The sequence below is a fragment of the Corylus avellana genome, chromosome 3, assembly GCF_965113065.1.
Source record: "Corylus avellana chromosome 3, dhCorAvel1.hap1.2, whole genome shotgun sequence".
NCBI lineage: Eukaryota > Viridiplantae > Streptophyta > Magnoliopsida > Fagales > Betulaceae > Corylus > Corylus avellana.
The window spans coordinates 32,006,671-32,028,621 of record NC_142492.1 but is presented as its reverse complement, the minus strand read 5'-3'; the positions used below and the strand labels follow the sequence as shown (position 1 = coordinate 32,028,621).

Here is a 21,951-nt window from a genome sequence, read left to right as displayed (position 1 = left end):
TCCAACCCAAAAACAAAAATCTCACAGGTTTGTACGACACTGCCCCTCCTTTTTCTTTTTCCCGATAAACCCTTCTACTCTTCTCCATCCCTTATCCTCATCCTCCTCTAAAACCTCTCTCTCTTTCTCTCCCTCTCTCTCTGGAAATGGCTTCTGTAACCACACCAGTCTTCAAGTCCTTGTCAATGGCAGAGTCATCATGCTTACTCACTATGCCGCCACTCTTCACTGGCAACACGAAAAACCCATATCCAATTCTCTCTATCCCATCCATACCCATCAAACTCCACCTCTCGTGCTCTCACTCTTCACTGTTTTCCCCACCTCTGTCCTTTAGAAACAAAACCCACTCTTCCTCCATAGCCAGCTTTGCAGCCCAGACCTCAGACTGGGCCCAACAAGAAGAAGACAACAACACCATCACCATTGACCAGCAAGAACATGAAGCTGGGACCGAGGCACGTGTTTCGGATTGGAAAGCCGAGGGCGAGGATTCTTTTATCGAAGGTGTTGAAGCAGAGGCAGAGAGTGGTGAAGATGGGGACTTTAAGGAGGGAGAAGAAGAGGAAGAGCAGTTTGTGGAACCGCCAGAAGAGGCTAAGCTTTTTGTTGGGAATTTGCCTTATGATATCGATAGTCAGAAATTGGCTTTGCTTTTCGAGCAGGCCGGGACGGTGGAGATCGCTGAGGTGATGTTTATGGCTTTTGGTTTTTGCGATGTTTGTGTTTTTTGGGAGTTTTAGGAGGTTATGATATGTGGGTGTGATTTTGGTTAGTTTCTGTGGTTGTAGGTTATTTACAATAGGGATACTGATCAGAGTCGTGGCTTCGGGTTCGTGACGATGAGTACTGTTGAGGAAGCGGAGAAGGCGGTAGATATCCTCAACCGCTATGTAAGTTGCTTCTACTTGTGTTCTCTTTTTTCAGACTATTTTTATGTAGTTGTTTTTCAGAGATCTCTTTGTAATTTGAGTGTCTAAATATTTACAGCATGTCTGTACCCAAAATTGGATAGGAGTTGAAGCAATTAAGAAGGGAAGTGAACAAATAAACGATGAGAAATAACTGAAGAAATTAAGAAAAGAAAATCCAAAAATCTTGTACAAGGTTGTCGACCATAGAGGGAATGTAGTCATAATATAGCAATGACGAGGAGGAGGATGAGAGACTTTGATCATTTGAGGGTACTAGCACCAAGTAGCCCAAACTAGCCGAAATTATGTCTCATTGACGGAAATAGTTGGGTTGAACTCCTGGTCAAATCCATGAGCATCAATTCTTTTACTTAAAATTGGAGAGAGAGAGAGAGAGAGAGAGAGAGAGAGATGGCATATTTGATGGTTCTTTGTCATGAGTAGACAAAGTTGCTAGTGACGAAGAGAATATGTGCATATGCATCCAAATTTCAGCAACCAGTATATGAAATTTATGAGTGGCATTGTCTGGGTTGCACAGTCTGGATGTTTACAGGAGGTACGACTGTTATGGTGTTAATTGGTGATTTGCTGATAGCAATAAAGTAGAAGCAAAGAGTAGTGTTTATGGTGATTAGTAGCAAGTTTACACAGATCCCACAGTTGAAGTTGAATCACTCTTTAGTGAAGCTCTTTTTAGTGTTAGGCCTTAGGTGGACATGGGTAACACCATCTCATAATTTAGAAAGGGATTGGTTTATCTGGTCATGGACTTGTTTGGAGGAACCGGACCTAAGGGGTCTTCTTTGAGGTTAGTAGGTGCGGCAATGTTGATTGCCAGAATAGTGTGCACAACCTATATATCACTCAATAAATTTAAGAATTAAATAGAATAATCACAAAACTAGGTTGAACTAGGATATTACATTGTTAGCTCAGAAAGATGTATATATTTGTTACTGGTAAGTTCAAATGCGTTAAAATGCACTCAATGGGACTGAACCCACGACCTCACCCTCCACCCTGCTATAAAGGGAGGAAGTACCATTTGAGCCAAAGCTCAATTGGCAAAGGGAGGAAGTACCATTTGAGCCAAAGCTCAATTGGCAATTTTATTTATGGCGTCTCTCCATGACATTTATAACATCATTGTAATCTTGCACATAAGGCTGCAACGTAAGGCAAGCCTTGAAAAAGAGATGTGCCCTTTACATATATATGCAGGAGAATTTCAGTTAAAATGCAAGTATTTTGGTCCTTAAAGGGTAGCCTAATCAACTAAAGACTACACCTCATGTAGCGGAGGTTACTAATTCGAATCTCTTCTCTCCCTTCCCTTGGGGACAAAAAATTACTTATAAAAAAAACAGCGAGTCCATGGGCCTTCCAAATTGTGGGGTTTTACCATTTTTCATCCTTTCCTGTGGCTTGTCTGACATAATAATGGTTGGACATTCTTTTTCTTTAATTTTAAATAGATATTTAGACATTTTTCTAAACTTAACATAATCTTAACAAGCGTGAAATTTTCTGGTGCAAAGTTGTCCTTAATAATGCCAATAACACGTACATCAGACACTCTATTTGGCACAGTGAATGGCATGCTAGAAGGATTTCACTTACTCTTGTGGTAGTGGACTGGATATGTCTTTTTCTTCATCTTGTGCAGTGACGGAAGCAAGAAATTGTTGCGAAGGGGATGGAAGACAATTGGGAGACAATGTGAAAGTTGATGAGAATAACGAAAGCAGAGAGTTGAGGGGAAGGATGGAGGAAAGTCGCATGTTTTGCATTTTGGGAACATAAATCTTTTTAGTTCATAAAAATTTTATGGAGATTTTTTTTTTTTTTTTTTTTCTTTCAAAAAAGTTTAAATATTTTATCTCATAAAGGTTAAAGGTTTTTTTTTTTTTTTGCAAATTTTGAAGTGATTAAAGGGTTTTTAGATTTTTTGGAGGGGCGACAGAGTTTTTCTTAAATTTTTGGAGAAGTCAAATAGGGTATTTTCATATTTGTAGAGAAGGGCTAGGGGTCTTTTCCAACTTTTTGGGAGGTACATGGCATGTCAAGGGATTCTTTTTCAAATTTATGAAGAGATTAAAGAAGTTTTTTAAGTTTCTAGAAAGTGTGGAATTTTCTTTAAATTTTTGGAAGAGTAAAATGGGACATTTTCATATCTTTACGTTCAACTTTTTGGGGAGTCATTTTCATATTTTTATAGAGTGGCAGGGGGTTTTCAAATTTTTCGGGGGGCCACCCCACTGATTTTGCGGTAAAGTATGTTTTCTCCTTTTATTTTGGTGTGGTGTGCTCATCTGTTGGCACTGCCATTAGCTCTCTTGTGACTAGCATACATACGGCCCAGGTGTTTGTTAAGATCCCAAGTTTCTTCTCTGTGTTTTTCCTACTGCTCGTCTCTTTGTGGTTCTTTTTCAGTTCTCAAAGGTGACATTTTCAGGGGGAAGAAAGTTTGGCCATTTAAGTTGTAATCTCTCCAGCGAAATTATTATCTATCACATGGTGGAGAGGAATTTGCTTAGCTGGAATTTTTCTTTTTTGAATTGCTTTTAAAATTCTATTGCAAATACCAGGTTATGCTTACTTTTTAATAACTTCAATTTCTTTTGCTTGGTTTTGAATTTCTAATCTTTGAATAACCAAATGCATTTATGGAATAAAGAATTGCCAGTACTGGAATCGACCATGCAGTTCCAGAAAGGATTTGCTTATTATTTACCGGAATATCCTCTCTCTTTTAGATACACATTAATGGCTGTGTTGAGCTGTCTCAGATTTTGCCTTCCTCTTTTTTTTTTTTTTAAATCTTTTTTATTAGGAATTAGATAGAAGGTTGTTGACTGTTAACAAGGCTGCTCCAAGAGGAACTCAACCAGAACGCTCCCCTCGCACATTTGAACCTGCCTTCAGAATTTATGCTGGTAACCTGCCATGGGATGTGGATAATGAGCGCCTGGAGCAGGTTTTCAGCGAACATGGTAAGGTGGTGGAAGCTCGGGTGGTCTATGACAGAGAGACTGGTCGTTCTCGTGGTTTCGGCTTCGTAAAAATGTCGAGTGAGACTGAAATGAATGATGCCATTGCTGCTCTTGATGGACAGGTATACACCTTTTTCCCTTCTTTGTTAAAGCAAGCTGTTTCATCCAATATGATCTCTAAATGCAAAACTTTCAAGACCAAAAGGACATACTTAATGAGAACTTTTAAGCACTAGTTAGTAGCCACGTCTCTAAGTGTATACTCTCTGATGTGGCAATAGAAATTACCATTGGATTCAAAATTCAATGGTAATTTTTACTGTCACGTCTACTTGAAACTGCACATAGCATTTTTCATCTCCGAGAACATGTTTACCTAATCTCATTTGGGTTTCCTGGTGCTGCAGAGTTTGGATGGGAGGGCGCTAAGAGTGAATGTTGCTGAAGAAAGACCAAGGCGTACATTCTGACTTGAGAGAATGTGAATCTCAACGCCTACTGGTGCTGGTGTCTTATTCTATAGTGAGGTTTTTCCTGTCAGCTAGTTTTAATTGAGAATGTAATGTTTTTTTTTTCGGTTGCAGTTGGAAATAATACAAAATTTACAATTGAGTCCAAATTTTTTTGGCTAATTATAGTTGTTATTACTGCTCTAGGTCCAGTGCCCACTTAATATTTTGGTTCAGAGATGGGCTATTATTAGTTCTAACACATGCTGACAGGCTTTGGATATCCCGAATTTTCACCATGATTGGCATTTCAGGCAACAATGGGTTCCTTCATAGACTTTCTTATGTCAGAGGCCTCCATTTGAGAGGGCTGTAAATTATACAGAACGCAATCATATTAAGCCCATAATCTCTCAACTACGCTTCAAGGACATCCTAGCTCCTCTGTTACCATGTTGCTCTATATTGAGCATGCCAACAACTCATTATGCCAAGTAACTACTGAAGGACTAAATTACCAAATTACTACACCATCAAAACGAAAGTGATTTTTTTTATATTTTTTGCTGGGCAAAATCAACAATGCAGGGGAATAGGGTTAAATCATGCGAAACAGGGTGAATTTTAGGACGAAAAGTTCTTGAGGGGGAGCGATTTGCGAATGTTGGGCGAGATGATAGTTTAGCACAGCATGAATGAGAACCAATGAATCAGCTTCCAAAGAGAGGTTATGTAGCCCAAGAGTGTACAACTTGTTGATGGCCAAAAGTCCAAATTAAGATGTCAGCATAATGTGACACTTGAAGAATGTGTAGGTACTATGTAGAGGATGCTGTCAGCTGAGTCTTGATCAGAAAGTCGCCGATCTGGTTCCGTTGGTGGGTGGGCGTCGCCAGAGGCTGAAGGTGTGGGGGTGGGGGAGAGAGAGCAGCGTAGCGTGTGGGGAGAGATGAGTTTTGGGGGGAGATGTAGGTTATGGATTTTCTTTTCTTTTTTGTTTTTTAAAAATCTGATAATAGTGGTTTGGTTAGAGGAATGCTTCTCTTCATTCCCAAGGCCATCTACTCACCATCTCATGTGAGTGCATCTTGACTTTTTCAGAAAACAAAAAAAAATTATTATTATTAAGACACATAGATGGTGCAGAGAATGCAAATGAGCATTTCTTGTTTGGTTAACTTAAACCACCTAAAAATGGTTCATCAACTTTTAGATGAGAATCATTTCCCTCGTTTTAGAGATAATAACAAGAAGATATAAGAGGGTAAGAAAACCCTGCTCGAACAAAAAAACTCCTCACACACACCTCTGTCCAAAGAAGAAGGGTCGGGAGTAAAAGAAAAGATTTCCAATTGTAAAAAATCACGGTCCGGTTCTACCTGCCTAAAAATAACAACTTTGCTTTACATCTCAAATATTAATTTTCTTCTGAAATTTCTTCGTGATCTGATCGAGACATTTTTGTTTTAGTGGCAAACATTGATAGGAAGCCCTAGGTATTTCATATTGCTAAAAATTTATTTATTTATTTTTCTCGAAATAAGTAGATGCAATAGTATTTGTGGTGTTTGTGGTATTTCATATTGGTATTTTTCTCCTACATTTTACTGAAGTGAATCATGTACTTGTTTCTATCGACTCTTCGCCCCAACCAATTCTCATAAATATCCATAGCCAACAGGATAAAAGTAGCTCCCCTTTGTGTGGTGTTTGTAAAAAGGAACTATAATACTATCTGAGGTAGGCGATTTGGTGGATCCCAGTGGTGTTTGTCATCAAATCGTAGCACACTACGTTGTCACATTTGTGTTCTTTACGAGTACCTACATATAAAGCTCTCATCACTATAGATTTCTGTAAACATGCATTTAGACAAGGCATTCAGACTCTGCTAGATCACGTATTATTTTGCATAGAAGATCAACGGCATCATATATACAGAAAGGAGAAAAACAAACACAAAGTAGTAGCGCGCGCAACCCCAACTTCAACTACAGACGCCTCCAGGAAAGAAATCTATCCCGCCTTCAGGCGCCTCGCAACTGAGCATCTCGACTAGTGAGAGGTACATAACGAACAGAGGTCTCAGTCCGGACACTCAACGAACCATCCATGTTCTTGTCAATCACCTTCAAATCTTGGAATACAGTTCCAACAGGAATCACCAGTCTTCCTCCAGGCTTCAACTGGTCAATAAGTGCCTGCGGGATTTCCGGAGCTGCTGCCCCAACATGAATAGCATCATAAGGTGCATGCTCCGGCCAACCCAGCCTTCCATCTATCATTTGATATCAAATGAAAAAACAATGGAAAAATATATTAGCATACTCTCTTTTGATAAGCTACATCATCTAAATTTCAAATTACTTGCGTTGTCAAAAACATACCAGCAACATGCACTGAAAGGGAACCTTCTTTCAATAATGGAGCTGCTGCACTTTTTTGAATATTCTGGATTGAGGAAGATACCAACTCAGGAATATGTTCCACACCCACAGCACGACCTTGTGGTCCAACCATCAGTGCAAAACAAGCTGTCAAATACCCGGTTCCTGAAAAAAGAATCAAGTTAAGGTTTTAAAGAAAAAAAGAGTAAAAAAAATCTAAACTGCAGTTAAGTTAGATTATTACCAATTGGGATTAAACTTGGAAACCGAAAAAAATGGCATCTAGCAGTTAATTTTAGGACGCAACCACTTAAGATTATACAGCTGCCTCAGATAATGGGATAAAAAATAAATTATCTAGATAATACATGAATGTATAACAATTAAGCTTATTAAGAAAAACATCGGCACTTAGCTTGTTCTTCCCCGTGTCCTGCCCTTAAGGAAAAGCTGTCCAACCCAAGAGAACAAAATGAGGGAAAAGGGGAAAAAATGAGAGAAGGCGCGAACGGCACATCATGCATGTAAACCAAGCATATTTTCACCATCCATTTGGTTTCAGAGGATCCCAAGTACTCATATGGTATGGTTATATGTCAATTAGAATACTCATCTTGAGATGTAATAGGATAGCAAAATTTTTGGGCATAAGGGCGTGAATTATAAAACTACACTAGATGGTGTTAGAACAACACCTGAGCCAACATCCAAAGCATGCATGCCAGGCTGCAAATTCTCCTCTAACAACTGAAGGCATGTGCCATGCATATGAGGGGCAGAAATAGTAGCATTGTAACCTATTGGCACGGGACTGTCATAATAAGGCGCATTCCCATCAGGTACAAACAAAGCCCTATCAATACTCTCCAGTACTTCAGCTACTTTCTTTGATGTGATCACTCCATAGGTCTTCAAATGCTCCACCATTGCTTTGTTCTTATTAATGCTACTTCCACTCCAGAACCGCTGCAAATCACCCTCAAAAATAAAAAAAAATAAAAAAGAGAGAAAAGCTTTAGTTCAATATTCCTTATTATTGAACTAAAAGAAAAACTTGAAGCCCATCTCTTAGAAGGTGCACTGAAAACCAGGCAACAAAATTGAGTATATCAGATGGATGCAGCAAACGCTTAAAACCTAAAAAGTAAAAACATACTAAACAAAGAACAATAGCTACAACTGCCACCACTTTCAAACATGGGAATGCACACAAGCAATTTCACTAACAAGTCACACTAAAAACAAAATCGCAACACCCTTAGTTAGAAAACTCTAAATCTCAATGATTCAGATGCCTCCTCAAGTCGCATAGCTTCCACAATAGTGGCAGCTATGGGCTGAGTTCGTGTTTCCAAGGCTTTCGGACATATATAAAGTTGGATATCATCTTTATAAAGGATGCAATGAGCCCCAATGAAAGAAGTCAGTATTAAATAACATGTCCACAGTACTCGGTAGAAATTGTCCTGAAAATACACGAATCAAACAGTCCGAACAGACCCATATTCACCAATCATCTCAAGTAAAACTTGGTTGCACCACTTCGTCGAAAATTACAAAACCCATATAAGAACAACCATATTGCAATCATAAGAACCAGGGTAACAATTAATAACCACCGCCACGATGACAAACATCTCGTATTTGCACATACATTATGTAATCCCCAACGGCATCAAAATATCAAATGCTAGCATGGATGATTTCATTACCTACATTTAGTTTACTTGGGTAATGAAAATAATTCAAGGGCGAACACCATATAATTGATCTCTTTGGTCGAACTAACACATAAAGTGCCAAAAAGAAATGAAATTAGAATCCTGAACTGGGTTTCTCAAAACCTTCTTTCCAAAACCAAAACAAACAAAACGTATAAAAAAAATCTAAACCCCAATTGACTTCCGCTCCCAGATTTTCTAAGCATTCAAACAGAATGTAACAGCACAATTAATCAGTACCCAAAATCGGAAAACCAAACTTTCATAGTTAAATCAATCTCCTTCGCAATCATTTCAGTAAAACCACTCCCAAACCAAACAAGGAAAACCATTAACACCTACATGGCTACATACATTAACTTGTGTGTCTGAATTGTGGAGTACAAAAAAAGAGAGACAAAGAAAAGCTGTATATACCTCCATGCGAAAGAAGAGAGAGTTCCCCGTGAAGAAATTAGGATTTGGGAGCTGAGAAGAGAGCGAGAGAGCTGTGGGCAATAAGGGAGCAGAGACTGTGAGACGACGACGATGATGATGGTGGTGATGACTATGAGGGAGGAGGGTGAAGGTTAAGAGGTGTTTAAGAGGGGGCGTACGATAGCGGCAACCATACGCTAAAGCTGGGGATAGACGCATCTCTTTCACTTTCTACAAAGTACTGTGTGTTCCTCCACCGACTCATATACCCCACACGTGTGAGCGAGCGAGCGAAGTGATCTGTTGGGCCTTCTGATGTTTCTTATGGGAATGCATAGTTGAGTCCATGGGCTTTTAAATAAATACAAAAATTATTTTTAAATTACGACTTGGGCCTCAAAATATATGGTTTCAACATGGCCAATGTCCTTAGCCACAATGGGTTGCAATTCCAATGGCTCCAAACGGCCTATCTAGTATCCAATGCAATTTTGGCAATTTACTTTGGGTATGGGCATGGTTCAAATATCTTTTTGGCAATTTTGTGTCAACATGGCCAAAGCATCAAATTACTTTTTTATGACAGTTTTATTTCTATCCAGACCATTTTTGCTTTTTTTATTTTTTATTTTTTTATTTTTATGTTTTGGAAACACTTAGATTTTTTTGCTTTCAAAAACACTAAAACACATTTTTTTTCAAAAAATTTACCAAACAGTTTTCTGTTGTAGACCCTACCATAAAAACACTTCTCAACTTTCTATCATAATAAAAAATATTTTCAAATAAAAAAAGTATATATATATATATATATATATATATATATATATATATATATCCTTTCAAAAGACTTACCGAAAAACTTTAGTCTCTCATCTTTGGTTTGGGAATGACCTTACGAAAAACACTTCTCAACTTTCTATCATATTAAAAACTAGGAAAATTATATATAAATTTCTTAGGTCAATGAGTTTTTTTTAAAAACTCCTTGGTATTTTTTTAAAAAAAATTTAGTCATTGGGTCGCTCGAAACTACTAAAAAATTTCCTACCGTCAATTTTTGTTAACTACCATTAGTCTACTCAAAACTCCCTCTAATTAAAATATTCATTTTTTATTAATTTAATTTTAAAAAAATAAATCTTTTAAAAAATAAAATAAAATAAAAAATTGAGGGTCGGCCAAGGGTGGCAGCCCTATGGGGTGGCTTGCGGCCACCTCCAGGTGGTTCGCAAGCCACCCCAAACCACCCACAGGGTGGCTTGAGCCACCCCTTGGGTGGCTTGGTGTGGCTTGCGGCCACCCCTTTCCACCCATGGGGTGGCCGCGAGCCACCCCATGGGTGGCCTGCGGGCCACCCCAAACCACCTGGGTGTGGCCGTAACCCTTGGGGCAAGCCACCCCATAGGGGTTGGGGGGTGGCTAGGGGTGGCGGTCCCTTTTTTTTTTTTTTTAAGATTTAATTTTTTAAATTAAATTAATAAAAAAATGAATATTTTAATCCGATAAAACAAAAAATTTTGAGTGGACTAACGACAGTTAACAAAAATTAACGGTAGAGAGTTTTCTAGTAGTTTCGAGTGACCCAAGAACTAAATTTCCTAAATAAAAAAACCAAGGGAGTTTTAAAAAAAAAAAGCACGTTGACCTAAGAAGTTTATATATAATTTTCCTAAAAACTATTTCAAAAAAAAAAAAAAAAAACACCTTTCAAGAGCTGCACAAAGATTATGCATTGCAGTAGCAGTGTAACACTAATAACAGTCCAACTAAATATTGAAAAGATAAAAGAGTAAAGATTTTTTGGAAATTGAGATAAAAAGAATTAGGCGTAACTTCACTTTAGACCCCTGAATTACCACGCGATTTGACAAGCACCTCCCAAACTTTAAAACCACTCAATTTGAACCCTTGAACTTTAAATTACAGTCAATTTAAACCCCTCCATCAAATTTTAAACGTCTAAAGTGAGACAATAATGTTTATACTCCTAATTTTTTTATAAAATTTCAAATTTACCCTAAATTCCAAATTAAAAAATAAAGCAAAAAAAAAAAAATTAGAGATATTTTGGTTTTTTTAGGTATTGCCGTTACAAGTTTACGACTAAATTTGACGGATGAGTTCAAATTAACTGCAATCGAAAGTTTACAAGTTCAAATTGAGAGGTTTTGAAGTTTGGAGAGCTTGTTAAATCGCGTGGTAATTCAGGGGTCTAAAGTGAAGTTATCCCAAATAATTAAGCAACAAGGAGGCCTTAGACTACATGAAATCACATATTAATCAGCAATACTATATAAAAGATCCATATAGTATCATATATGAAACCACAAATTCAAGTACAACCACAGACCTCCAAACAACTCCTAGGTGAGGAACTCATCCCAGTCTCAGAAGCCTGAAAATGAGCATCAAAACTCAAGAGTACCAAGGGAGAAGTCATCTCCGAAAGTCAAAGAACCACCCAGATTCTTGTCAATCACCGTGAAAACTTCAACTATACTTCCGGGAAGCAAAAGGCCCCAGACCAATCTTCCTCCAGGCTTCAACTGGTCAACAATTGCCTGTGGGATATCCCGAGCCTCTGCTATAACATGAATAGCATCATAGGGCGCATGCTTTGGCCAATCTACCCTTCCATCTGTCATTTGAATATCAAATGAACATGCAACGGAACAATATATCAGAAATATGTTACGAGTTCATAAAATTTTTATCACAAATAAATCCTAAATGTAGGGGATTGAAAGGAACCGCATAACATACATGCATATGTCATACATAGGCATACGCCAATGATAAAGTTATGTGAGAGAGAGAGAGAGAGAGAGAGACTACACTAAATGCAAGTAGATTACGATCATCATGAAGTTCTTCCAAAAAGGGCGTATTACTAAAAAGACCCAAATCATTTGAGACACAACCCACTCAGGGAACATTCTCATTGAACTGTCCACTGTATGACATTCTTACGCCAACTGGATTAGAATATTCTCCTCTTCGGAAGCTACATTATCTAAATCTAAAAATATGTGGGTTCTTGAAAACATACCACCAAGATGCACTGAAAGGGAACCTCCTCTCAATAATGGAGCTGCTGCACTTTCTTGAATACTCTGGACTGAAGAAGAAACCAACCCAGGCATATGTTCCACGCCAACGGCACAACCTTGTGGTCCAACCATCAAAGCAAAACAAGCTGTCAAATACCCATTCCCTACAAAACAAATCAAAGTAAGGTTTAAAAGAAATCAAAAAATAAATATTCAAGCTGCGGTTAAGTTGAACTATGATCAGTTAGAGGGATAAATTGGTGTTTAAGGAAGCCAACATAATGCTGCCTCACAGTTAAATTAAAAAGGCAACTACTTGAGTAACAGGATCAAAAAATCATTGGGAATATTTATTAAAATTAAAAATATATTATCTAAATAATTTATGAAAATCATGAATATATAAAAATTGAATTTATTAAGAAATCCACTGGTACTTGGCTTTTGTTTCCACTTTTTGTCTCCTACTTTAGGGGGAAGCTGTTCAACCCGAGAGGAAAAATGAGGGAAGGAAAAAGAGGGAGGGGACAGCCAGGTGCTTCTTCTTCTACAAGAAGAAGGTGGAGTTGAAAGTAAAAACAGAACAAAGCTAACTTAACAATAAACTTTGTCTACATAGCACATAATGCATAATGCAGGTAACCCAAGTATATTATCACTTGTCCATCTAATTTGAGAAAATCCCAAAGTAATCATAGAATACTCTTGTTGAGATGTAAACATAGGAATTAGGATAGCAACATTGTCGGGCAAAAGGGCATGAATATTAGTATAAAATGTGATAGATGGAGTAAGAAGAACACCTGAGCCAACATCCAGAGCGCACATTCCAGGCTGCAAATGCTCCTCCAACAATTCAAGGCATCTGGAATGCATATTAGGGGCAGGAATAATGGGATAAAATCCTATCGGCACAGGACGGCTATGATAAGGCTCAATCCCATCAGGTATGAACAAAGCCCTATCAATTGTCTGCATTACTTCAGCTACCTTCTTTGATCTGATCACTCCATTCTTCTGCATATACTCCACCATTGCTTTGTTCGTATTAATGCCCGAGAATAGCTTTCAAATTAACACACCCCCCCCCCCAAAGGAAAAAAAAAACACCAAAAAAAGCTTTAGTTCAGTATTCCTTTTCCATTGAACTGCAAGAGAAAATTTGACGCCAATCACTTAGAAGGTGCACAGAAAACCAGGCAACAAAATTGAGTTAATGAGATGGAACCAGCAAACTCTTGTAACCTACTACTCAGAGGACAGTAGCTACAAATGCCACTCTTTTAAACATATTAATGATCCTTTGCAACTTTCAAACAAGTCATACTGGAGACCAAAAAAAAAAAGCATGAACCTTTGTTAGGAAACTTGAAGTCGATGCAGATACCTCTTCAAGTTGCACAGCCTACACAATAGTTGCAGGCGGGCGGAACTAGGATTTGAGATGAGGAGGAATTTTTTTTTTTTAATAAAATATTAATTTTAAAAGAATTATAAGAATGTTAAAAAAAAAAATGAAATAGACAGTGTAGCATGCTGGATCAACTTGGTAAGGGGGAGCATCAAACCTGGCCTTAAATATGGAAGCCATGATATCAAATATACCCACAACTTAAAACCTGGCGTTACCATGAAACACACAGCTTAACATCTAACAAAACACCAAACCAAATCGCACAGCTTAACACCTGACAATACACCTAACCAACACACATGAAACACAGTCTTCATAAGTGGGCGCCAGCTTTCAACTTCTTCTTGAGAATTCCACCATTTCGACACCTCAGTATACGGATACACACTCCTTCACATGCGTTATCTCAAGCCTTATACTTATGACTTTTCCATGCCCATCTTCTCCTCCTTTCTTCTTCAAGTCTGTAGCAACCCATTTCAAATGACACAGCCACTCACCAATTCATCTCTAAAAACTCCTTTCCTTCCTTTCCTCCAACTCCAGACGTGAAGATGGTTTCTATAATTAGGACAAGGGGGACGAATACCACAGGATTGGGGGGACCAATATTAACAATTAGGGAAACTCTCATTCAAAACCCCTTAATAGTAGAGGTCTTTAAAAAATTTGCAGTGGCGGTCGCCCCCCCAACCCTTAAAGTGGGTCCACCCCTGCAGCTAGGGATGAGTGTGTCCATCGCATTGGAACATGTAAACAGTTGGACATCATCATTATTGAGGGTTCAATGAGCTCCAATAAATACTCAGTATAACATAATATGTCCACACTAATCGGTAGAAATTGCTCCAAAAACACACAAATCAAACAGTCTAAAAAGAACCACATTCACCAATCATCTCAAGCAACGCTGCTTTAAACCAATACATGGAAAATACAACACCATATAAGAACAACCATATTTAGAAACATAAGAACCAGATTAGCAATTAACAACTTCCAACACGATCACAAATCACTCATACTTTTTGCACATGCATTATCATACCAAACAGCATCCATGCTACTATGCACGATTTCATTGCCTACTATGTAGGCAATAAAAGTAATTCAAGGAGCAACAACACTTAAATTAATGGCTTGGATTAACACCAATATATAGGTTCTAGATAAAAGTCCCTGTCTGTTGCAAGAAAAGTTCAAGAAAAAGAAAAAGAAATTAGAATTCTTAACTCATGCGACGCAATGGAAGGTGTAGAATCAAGAGTTAAGCTACATTAACTCAGAAAAATTTGGAATCCACCAGGAAAAGAGAAAGTTCTCTTGAAGAAAGTTTGTTGAAATTTTATTGATAACTGAATAAAAAGAAATCTGAACTTAGCATTTTATAGGTTTCAATGTTCCCTAGCCCTAATATCGAAAGATACCGAAAATACCTTTAAAAACGAACTAAAACTAACCAATTTGTGAAAGGAAAACCCTAACTACAATCTGTCTATCTCATCCAATTGAATGGTAAATACTAAATAGGACCGTTCAAAAAAGCCTCTTTCCTACATCAATTCCTCCGCTTCAAGAAAACTCGCCTCCAATTTTAGACTGAAAGAAGTCATCTCATTAGGAGGATAGTACTTCAACCATTCATACGCTGACCACTTTGTCTTGTAGCAAATAATTTCTCCTTACATAATGATAAATCATATTTAAATGTTTTTTGACCAACTACGATTCGTCATATCTAAATCTCCAATAGATTTCAAAGTATTGAAGAAGTGGATAAAACCTAGATCTATAGATACTGCATTTACCTCTGGAAACCTAGTATTTATTTCAATGTAAGATCTTTGGGGATCTTTTGCAGCACTTTGTTTTCCTTCAGGTACAGGTATCTTATACGTTACTTCTACTTCTTTCTCTATTATCTCTTTTAGACGGGGCAGACCCAGGTGGAGCCCCGTAGTTCTATGGGCTATTAAATTTTTTTTTTTTTTTTGATGAGTATGTTTTATATCCACAAACAAATCTCTTTACACTTCTGCAACAACCAGCAGCAACCCAACTTTGAAACAGACTTCCAAGTCTCTCAAACACTAACAATCTCCCGTGAAACGACAACACAAACCAATAACACCAGCTACACTAAAAACTGGTGATCAAGACCCCGATTACTACAAATACTCTCATTCCTCCTAGTCCTCCTAACCTTACCTTTTCCCATCACACGAACTCTAACTTCCCACTTAATTTTCTGAAGGATTTGATCTTCAGACAGAGGGTGGTTGCCATGCCTAAGAGCATTTCTGTTACACTAAATGTGATATGCAGTAGCCCCAAAAGCAAGCCTGCAAACATGCCTGTTTGTTGGTATATATAACGGCCCTCAATCCTATGTATACGGATGTAGTACACAAGTACTGATGGCAATGTATATTACCTTATAACTTCGCTATCTGCCCTTTTTTATTTGCTTCCGTAGTTCGCAAAATTATTGTTCTAACTAAATGGTTAAGTCACACTCTCAATAGCCCTAATTTGGGATTAGGGATTGGGGGCATGACAATGGGCAAGGGAATGTGGCCGTTTTTGTCCTTAAAAAAATATATATATCTCAATGCCAAGAAAATGTGGATTCTTACCCCTCTAGAACTAAATCCACATTCCCAGCAAAAGGCAATGGGATTCAACAGGGGCGGAACCAGGATTTTGAGTGTGGGGGGACGAACTTTTTTTTTCTAATTAAAAGGGTAGGCCGGGGAGACCAATTGTGGCTATCCTACCAGGGCGTGACCATATTAGCACCTACCGAACTTATATAAATACATAGACACATATGGTGAGATATAATTTCATAGTAAATCACAAGTCATTTTAGTTAGAATTTTATTATAATTCTTATTACCACTAACAAGTGAAAGAATGCCAAATAAATTAATGAGTTCAAAATTTCAAACCCATCGAATATTTAAGTTAATTAACAACAATGAAAGCTAAAAAAAAACTTGCATAATTTTTCTACCTCAAAATACAGTAAATACTTATTCAAAATCTTAATCTTCTGGCATTTCAAAAATACAATAGCATAAATTATTAGCAATATAAACTAAGCACAATCTATAGGATTTAATAAAAATGGTACATTTGAGAGTGAATTGTTTCTCCTAACAAAATATCTTGCAACTCCCAACAACAATACTGCTCCAAAACAACGCTGCAAATTTGCAATAATAAAGATAAACCAAATGTTAATTTTAATATGAATTATGATCAAATCTCAAATTAGATAAGTCAAAATGTTAGTTTTAATATTTAGGAACTAAGTGACACGTGATACAGCCCACACCCACAAAGCTAGTATTTAATTTTTCTTTTTCTAATTCACCAAGCCACTGACACACCCACTTGGACACTAAGTTCTATCCCACGCGATCCACATAGGAAGTAGCAAGGAGTCTCTGCAAGATTGCAACTTGCAATTTACAAGTGTGCCTTTTAATGAATAAAAAATATATATTTAACAATGCAATGCAACTAAGCTACAAAACAAAGGATTGAAAGGAACCTTCAAGACTTCCTTCAGAAATCGAAATGAGATAAGATGAACAGCCTGCACGCACAGTTCTTTGTTGAGAAATGAGGTCAACAACAAGACTTCTCACTTCTCAGATGAACTGCAAGACACAGGTGACAGGACACAACAAATCACGGCCCACCGGTAAGACTTTTCTAGTCTGAGAGAGATAGAGTCTGGTCCGAGAGAGAGAGTTTGAGAGAAAGAGAACTGAGAAAGTCTTCCGAGAGAGAGTCTAGTGTGAGAGAGAAAATTTTTAAGAGAAAGAGAAAGTCTCGCGGAAGATAAACACAAGGGAGCAAAAAATTGATTTGGGGGGACAAATTTATAAATTTAGGGAACAAATATATAAAATATACATGCTTTAATGAAAATTTCAAAAACTTTGGGGGGACATTCACCCCCACTGCTGCAAGTAGGTCCGCCCCTCGGTATATGGATTCCCTTTACTTGGTGCAACTAATCAAAGTAATCTTTTAAGATTTCCCTATCCAAACACCAAAATAAGGTAAAGGGGTAAAAAATGATCCGTTCGAAGGGATGGTTCTCCCAAATGCCCAAAATGTATTTTCTTCTCTTATGAGGTGGTCATATGGCATCATCTACACATTTAAATTGGAAAGAAATACAACTAACATGGAAATTGGAATGTAAATAAATGCATCTAACAAAACAAGAATAGAAATTGTGACAACAATGAAAGATAATCAATAAAATAACGGAAACATAATCAAGTAAATGATGGGACAATAATAGGGTTTCTAACACTAAAGTCGCCTTTCTAAAAAAAAAACAAAAACACTAAAGTCGCCCTTTTATAGACTACAATGTTTAACCTTGGCCCGAATATTGAAATGTACCGAAAGTATCTTTAAAAACGAAATAAATTTTTTTTTAGGGAAAATAAATCTGATTTCATTAATAATGTTCAAGAGCATAAAAGCTCTTACAATCACAGAACATACAGTTCTACAAGATCATAGCCGAAGCTAAAAGATTACACGTTAAAAAATCGAAAACATAACAGATCTTACAATGAAAAACCAATCTATGACGTCGAACATCCGCTATCCCAGCCCGATCTTCAGATTATAGAAGAGATCTGCTAACGCAGACTCTTTCCAGGAGCATAGGAAGCCATTTCCCAGGTATGAGCAAAATACTTACACCCAAACCATTCCCCTCTCGACCCGAACACGTCCTCAGCCCAACGGCTAGGACCATAAAATAAAAACAACAGCAACTAAAAAACAAAAACAAAAACCCCCACAAGCAGCAGTGGAGAAGCACGGCATCGTAGACATCCCTCCGGAAGACACGCCTCGGCTGAAAAAAACGATATACAAACTAGATATAAAGCAACCCGTCAGAAACGGCGACCAATGAAGCCTACAGAGAAGACGCCGAGCACTGCTAGATTTTCCCTCCTATTGAAGTTTTTCTTAGTGTTGTTTATATGAAAAGAGAGCAAGATTTTAAAAAAAAAAAAAAAAAAAAAAAAAAAAAAAAAAAAACGAAATAAATCTAGCAAATGCGTGAAAGAGAATTCGTAGCCGCAATCTGTCCAACGCGACCGTTCCAACGGTAAGTGCCCACATTCAAGTACTACAATCAAGCACCCACAAAGTAACAACACAATCAAGCAGTACCCACATTCAAAAACCAACGGTCCATCGTCAAATCAATCCCTTTCCCAGTGATTTCACCAAAATCACTCCCAACCCGTACAAAGAAAACCATTAACATATGCATACATACAAACATATGTATGTGTATATTGTATTACATAGAAATAGTGAGAGAGAGAAACGGTACCGAGAAGAGAGAGTTGCCCATGAGGAAATCAAGGTTTGGTGTCTGAGAAGAGAGCCGGAGAATGGTGGATAATAAAGGAGACGACACAGAGACTTAGACTTAGCGTATCCTTGCCGGGAATCAGATGCCTCCATGCTCATTTCCAAGATGTCAACTCATCAATCCTCAGAGTTCTCTGGAATCCAATCGATTACTTATGGAGAATCGAATATGTAATCGTCATCAATACGGCACCCTATGTGCGTCACAGCGTCAGTGCGACAGAGATTTTTTTTTTTTTTTTTTTTTTTTTTATTCTAAGCGTCTATTATTTTTTTAGAAATATAAAAAATAGAAAATGACGGAAAAACTATTGAGAATACTCTAAGTGCGAAAGACATTGATGCATGAGAATTACTCTAAAAGAGGAAGAGTTCCGCTCTCAAGTTTTTTTTTTTTTTTTTTTTTTTTTTTTTTATTAATTCTCCTGATTCGAAGTGTGTATTATTTTTTTAAAAAAAATAATAATATCCATATACAATCAAGAGAAACTTCAAGTGTTTATAAATTAAGAGAATGTTTGGATTGCAATGAAAAATATAACTTTTGTTTATAAAAAAATCATAAAGAACTTTTTAGAAAACAGCTCATTTTCAAGCTCTTAGTAAAAGTCAACTTTGAACTCTTTTAGGGCAAAAATTAAAAAAACTTTTTAAATTTTTACTAAATTAATCTATTTGTATCTATCACAGTTTTTTTATGTATTAAAAAACACTTTTTAAGCTCCATAAAACAAATCGCAAACCAAAGTTGGTGAAGAATCGTTCTACACCCTAGTCTAATGTAACTTAGGTAAACAATTTGTACTAACCGAAGATGAGTTACATATATTTATCACTTGATTGCGTGTAACTAATTAAGAATTGATAGTCTATGCCTAGAGAAAACAAATCGTACCACATCTCGAGGTTAGGCAGACGGTCTGTGTCACCGAAGATGGATTATACTCATTTTATAATAATAATATTTTCCTAACTATTTGAGTGATACGAACCTTATCATGCATAGAATGAATTTTCATTGTTAATTATGATTAACCAATGTTAATGGTTAGTGGTAAAGTCAATCCCTATTCTTTTCCATCACAATTTATTTTACTTTAATTTTATGCAATTAGACTTATCACAAAACAAATCAATCTTCTTAAATTGAGTTAGACTTAATCTTGATAAACTTAATAACAACACCAGCGTAGTCATTGAGGTTCATCACCCTCAATACTCTACCATACAAGAATTCATTCTATTGCAAGTGCTTATTTATTATTGATAATTTTTGCACAACGAAAATACCACATCAATTTTGGGATATGCGTTGAATGTTGTACATTCAAGCTCCATAACTCGCATATGTTAATTCCTTAGCGTTGTGATATTTTTGATCTTGGGTTGTTTTAGTGTTTTCAACTACTATATGAAAATACAAGAAATTCCATTGAGTTTTGGCTCAAAACTTGATTTTTTGAGATGCTGAAACTAGTGAGCTCGAGCACATCAACAGTGAGCTCGAGCTCAATATTGTCAATAAGTTCAAGTGAGCTCGAGCGCACCAAAAGTGAGATTGAGCGCACTCGCACAAACTTGTAGGACAAAAAAACAAAATTGATACAGAAACAAGTTTAAGTCTCATAATTCGACTAGGAAACGAAAGTACAACATTTCTGCAACTCCAATGGGCTCATAGGGCTTATTTTAGACCCTATAAATATGTAACAAACCTCACAAGAGGAAGGAAGTGCTTAGCTTAGAGAAAATTCACACAAATATCTTCTTAGAGGCTTGAAGAGTTGAAGAAAATATGAAAATGGCAGAAGACCATTCCAATACCACTATGAGCAACTAAATCCATAATAAGATGTTGAGAAAATTCACACAAATATCTTCTTGGAGGCTTGAAGAGTTGAAGAGAAGATAAGCATGGCAAAAGACTATTCCAACACCACTATGAACAACTAAATCCGTAATAGGGTGTTGATGTAACAATTTCCAAGTAACAATGGTTTGATTTGATTTTAATTTAGGATTTTTCTACATGCATGATGGTTGTATCACTAAGAGAATTGATTTTAATGTTTATATTCAATATTGATAGAATTTTTATCTTGTCTTACAAAGCTTTTTATCTTGATTGAATTGAATCATTCTTATTTTCTATGATTATAAGAATTATGGTTATACAACAGTTTAACTGATTCATTAATCAAGAGGGTTTGATAGGTCATGTCTAGAAAACCCTAGTTTAGTCTAATTTCGGTAAAGGATCTGTACTAACCGAAGATGACTTATGTTTATCCATTGATTGCGTGTAACTAATTAAAAAGATTTGATAGTCCACACTTAGGGAAAACGGATCGTACCGCATCTAGAGATTATGCAAACGGTCTGTGCCAATTGAAGATGGATTATACTTATTTCGTAATAATGATATTTTCTTGACTACTCGAGTGACACGAACCTTATTATAGATAGAATGAATTTTCCTTGTTAATTTATAATTAACCATTTTTTGCGGTTAGTGGTAAAGTCAACCTCTTTTTTTTTTTTTCCTCATTACAATTTAGGGAAAAATTACATTTTACCCCCTCTCCCAAAGTTTGGGGCGCTTTATAATTCAACCTCCACAGTTTCAATTTTGGCAATCCATCCTCCAAAGTTCCAAATTTTTGCAATTCGACCAATATTATCCCAAAATTCTCATATTGCCTATAATTTTTATTTTTTTATTAAAAAATAAATAAATTGGGGGGCAAAAATGGCTAGACGTAGCCATCCCGAATTTTTTTTAAAATTTTTTTATAAAAAATAAAAAGATAAAAAATTAGGGGCAATATGGGAAGTTTTGGATACAATTGGTCAAATTGCAAAAATTTGAAAATTTGGGGGGTGGATTGCCAAAATTGAAACTTTGGAGGTCGAATTGCAAATCGCCCAAAACTTTGAGGGGGTAAAATATAATTTTCCCTACAATTCATCTTACTTTTACTTTTATGCAATTAGTCTTAACACAAAATAATAAGACCTACAAAATAAAGATTTCTCAATTATTTCGGATATATTTTTTTCTCTCTCAGCAATTTAACTTCTTCTTTTTTTTCCCCTCTTCCCACGTCTCTCTCTCAACTCTTCAAATATAACAACCTAAAAAATCAACCTGAAGTAATTTTTTTTCTTAATCTTCC

General features: G+C 36.7%; 3 protein-coding genes across 4 annotated transcripts; 1 reads left to right on the top strand and 2 right to left on the bottom strand.

Moving 5' to 3' along the window:
* The first annotated feature begins 74 nt into the window (after nucleotides 1–74).
* Nucleotides 75–4,565, top strand: LOC132174695 (28 kDa ribonucleoprotein, chloroplastic). Its single transcript, XM_059586338.2, has 4 exons — nucleotides 75–689; nucleotides 792–893; nucleotides 3,751–4,032; nucleotides 4,318–4,565. The coding sequence occupies exons 1-4, from the start codon at nucleotides 147–149 to the stop codon at nucleotides 4,378–4,380; spliced, it is 990 nt and encodes a 329-aa protein (XP_059442321.2). The 5' UTR covers nucleotides 75–146; the 3' UTR covers nucleotides 4,381–4,565.
* Nucleotides 4,566–6,125: 1,560 nt separating this feature from the next.
* On the bottom strand, nucleotides 6,126–9,104 carry LOC132173610 (protein-L-isoaspartate O-methyltransferase 1). Of its 2 annotated transcripts, none has more exons than XM_059585145.2 (4): nucleotides 8,885–9,104; nucleotides 7,442–7,724; nucleotides 6,747–6,911; nucleotides 6,126–6,637 (listed from the first exon to the last, which is right to left on the bottom strand). In XM_059585145.2, exons 1-4 carry the CDS (start codon nucleotides 9,101–9,103, stop codon nucleotides 6,387–6,389), a joined length of 918 nt encoding a protein of 305 aa, XP_059441128.2. In that variant the 5' UTR covers nucleotide 9,104; the 3' UTR covers nucleotides 6,126–6,386. The 2 variants fall into 2 exon arrangements, with proteins under 2 accessions (XP_059441128.2, XP_059441129.2); XM_059585146.2 differs by having other exon boundaries at nucleotides 7,442–7,712.
* Nucleotides 9,105–11,107: 2,003 nt separating this feature from the next.
* Nucleotides 11,108–18,974, bottom strand: LOC132173611 (protein-L-isoaspartate O-methyltransferase 1). The gene is made up of 3 exons (XM_088514898.1): nucleotides 18,735–18,974; nucleotides 11,937–12,101; nucleotides 11,108–11,525 (listed from the first exon to the last, which is right to left on the bottom strand). The coding sequence occupies exons 2-3, from the start codon at nucleotides 12,067–12,069 to the stop codon at nucleotides 11,296–11,298; spliced, it is 363 nt and encodes a 120-aa protein (XP_088371024.1). The 5' UTR covers nucleotides 12,070–12,101; nucleotides 18,735–18,974; the 3' UTR covers nucleotides 11,108–11,295.
* Between the last annotated feature and the right edge of the window lie 2,977 nt (nucleotides 18,975–21,951).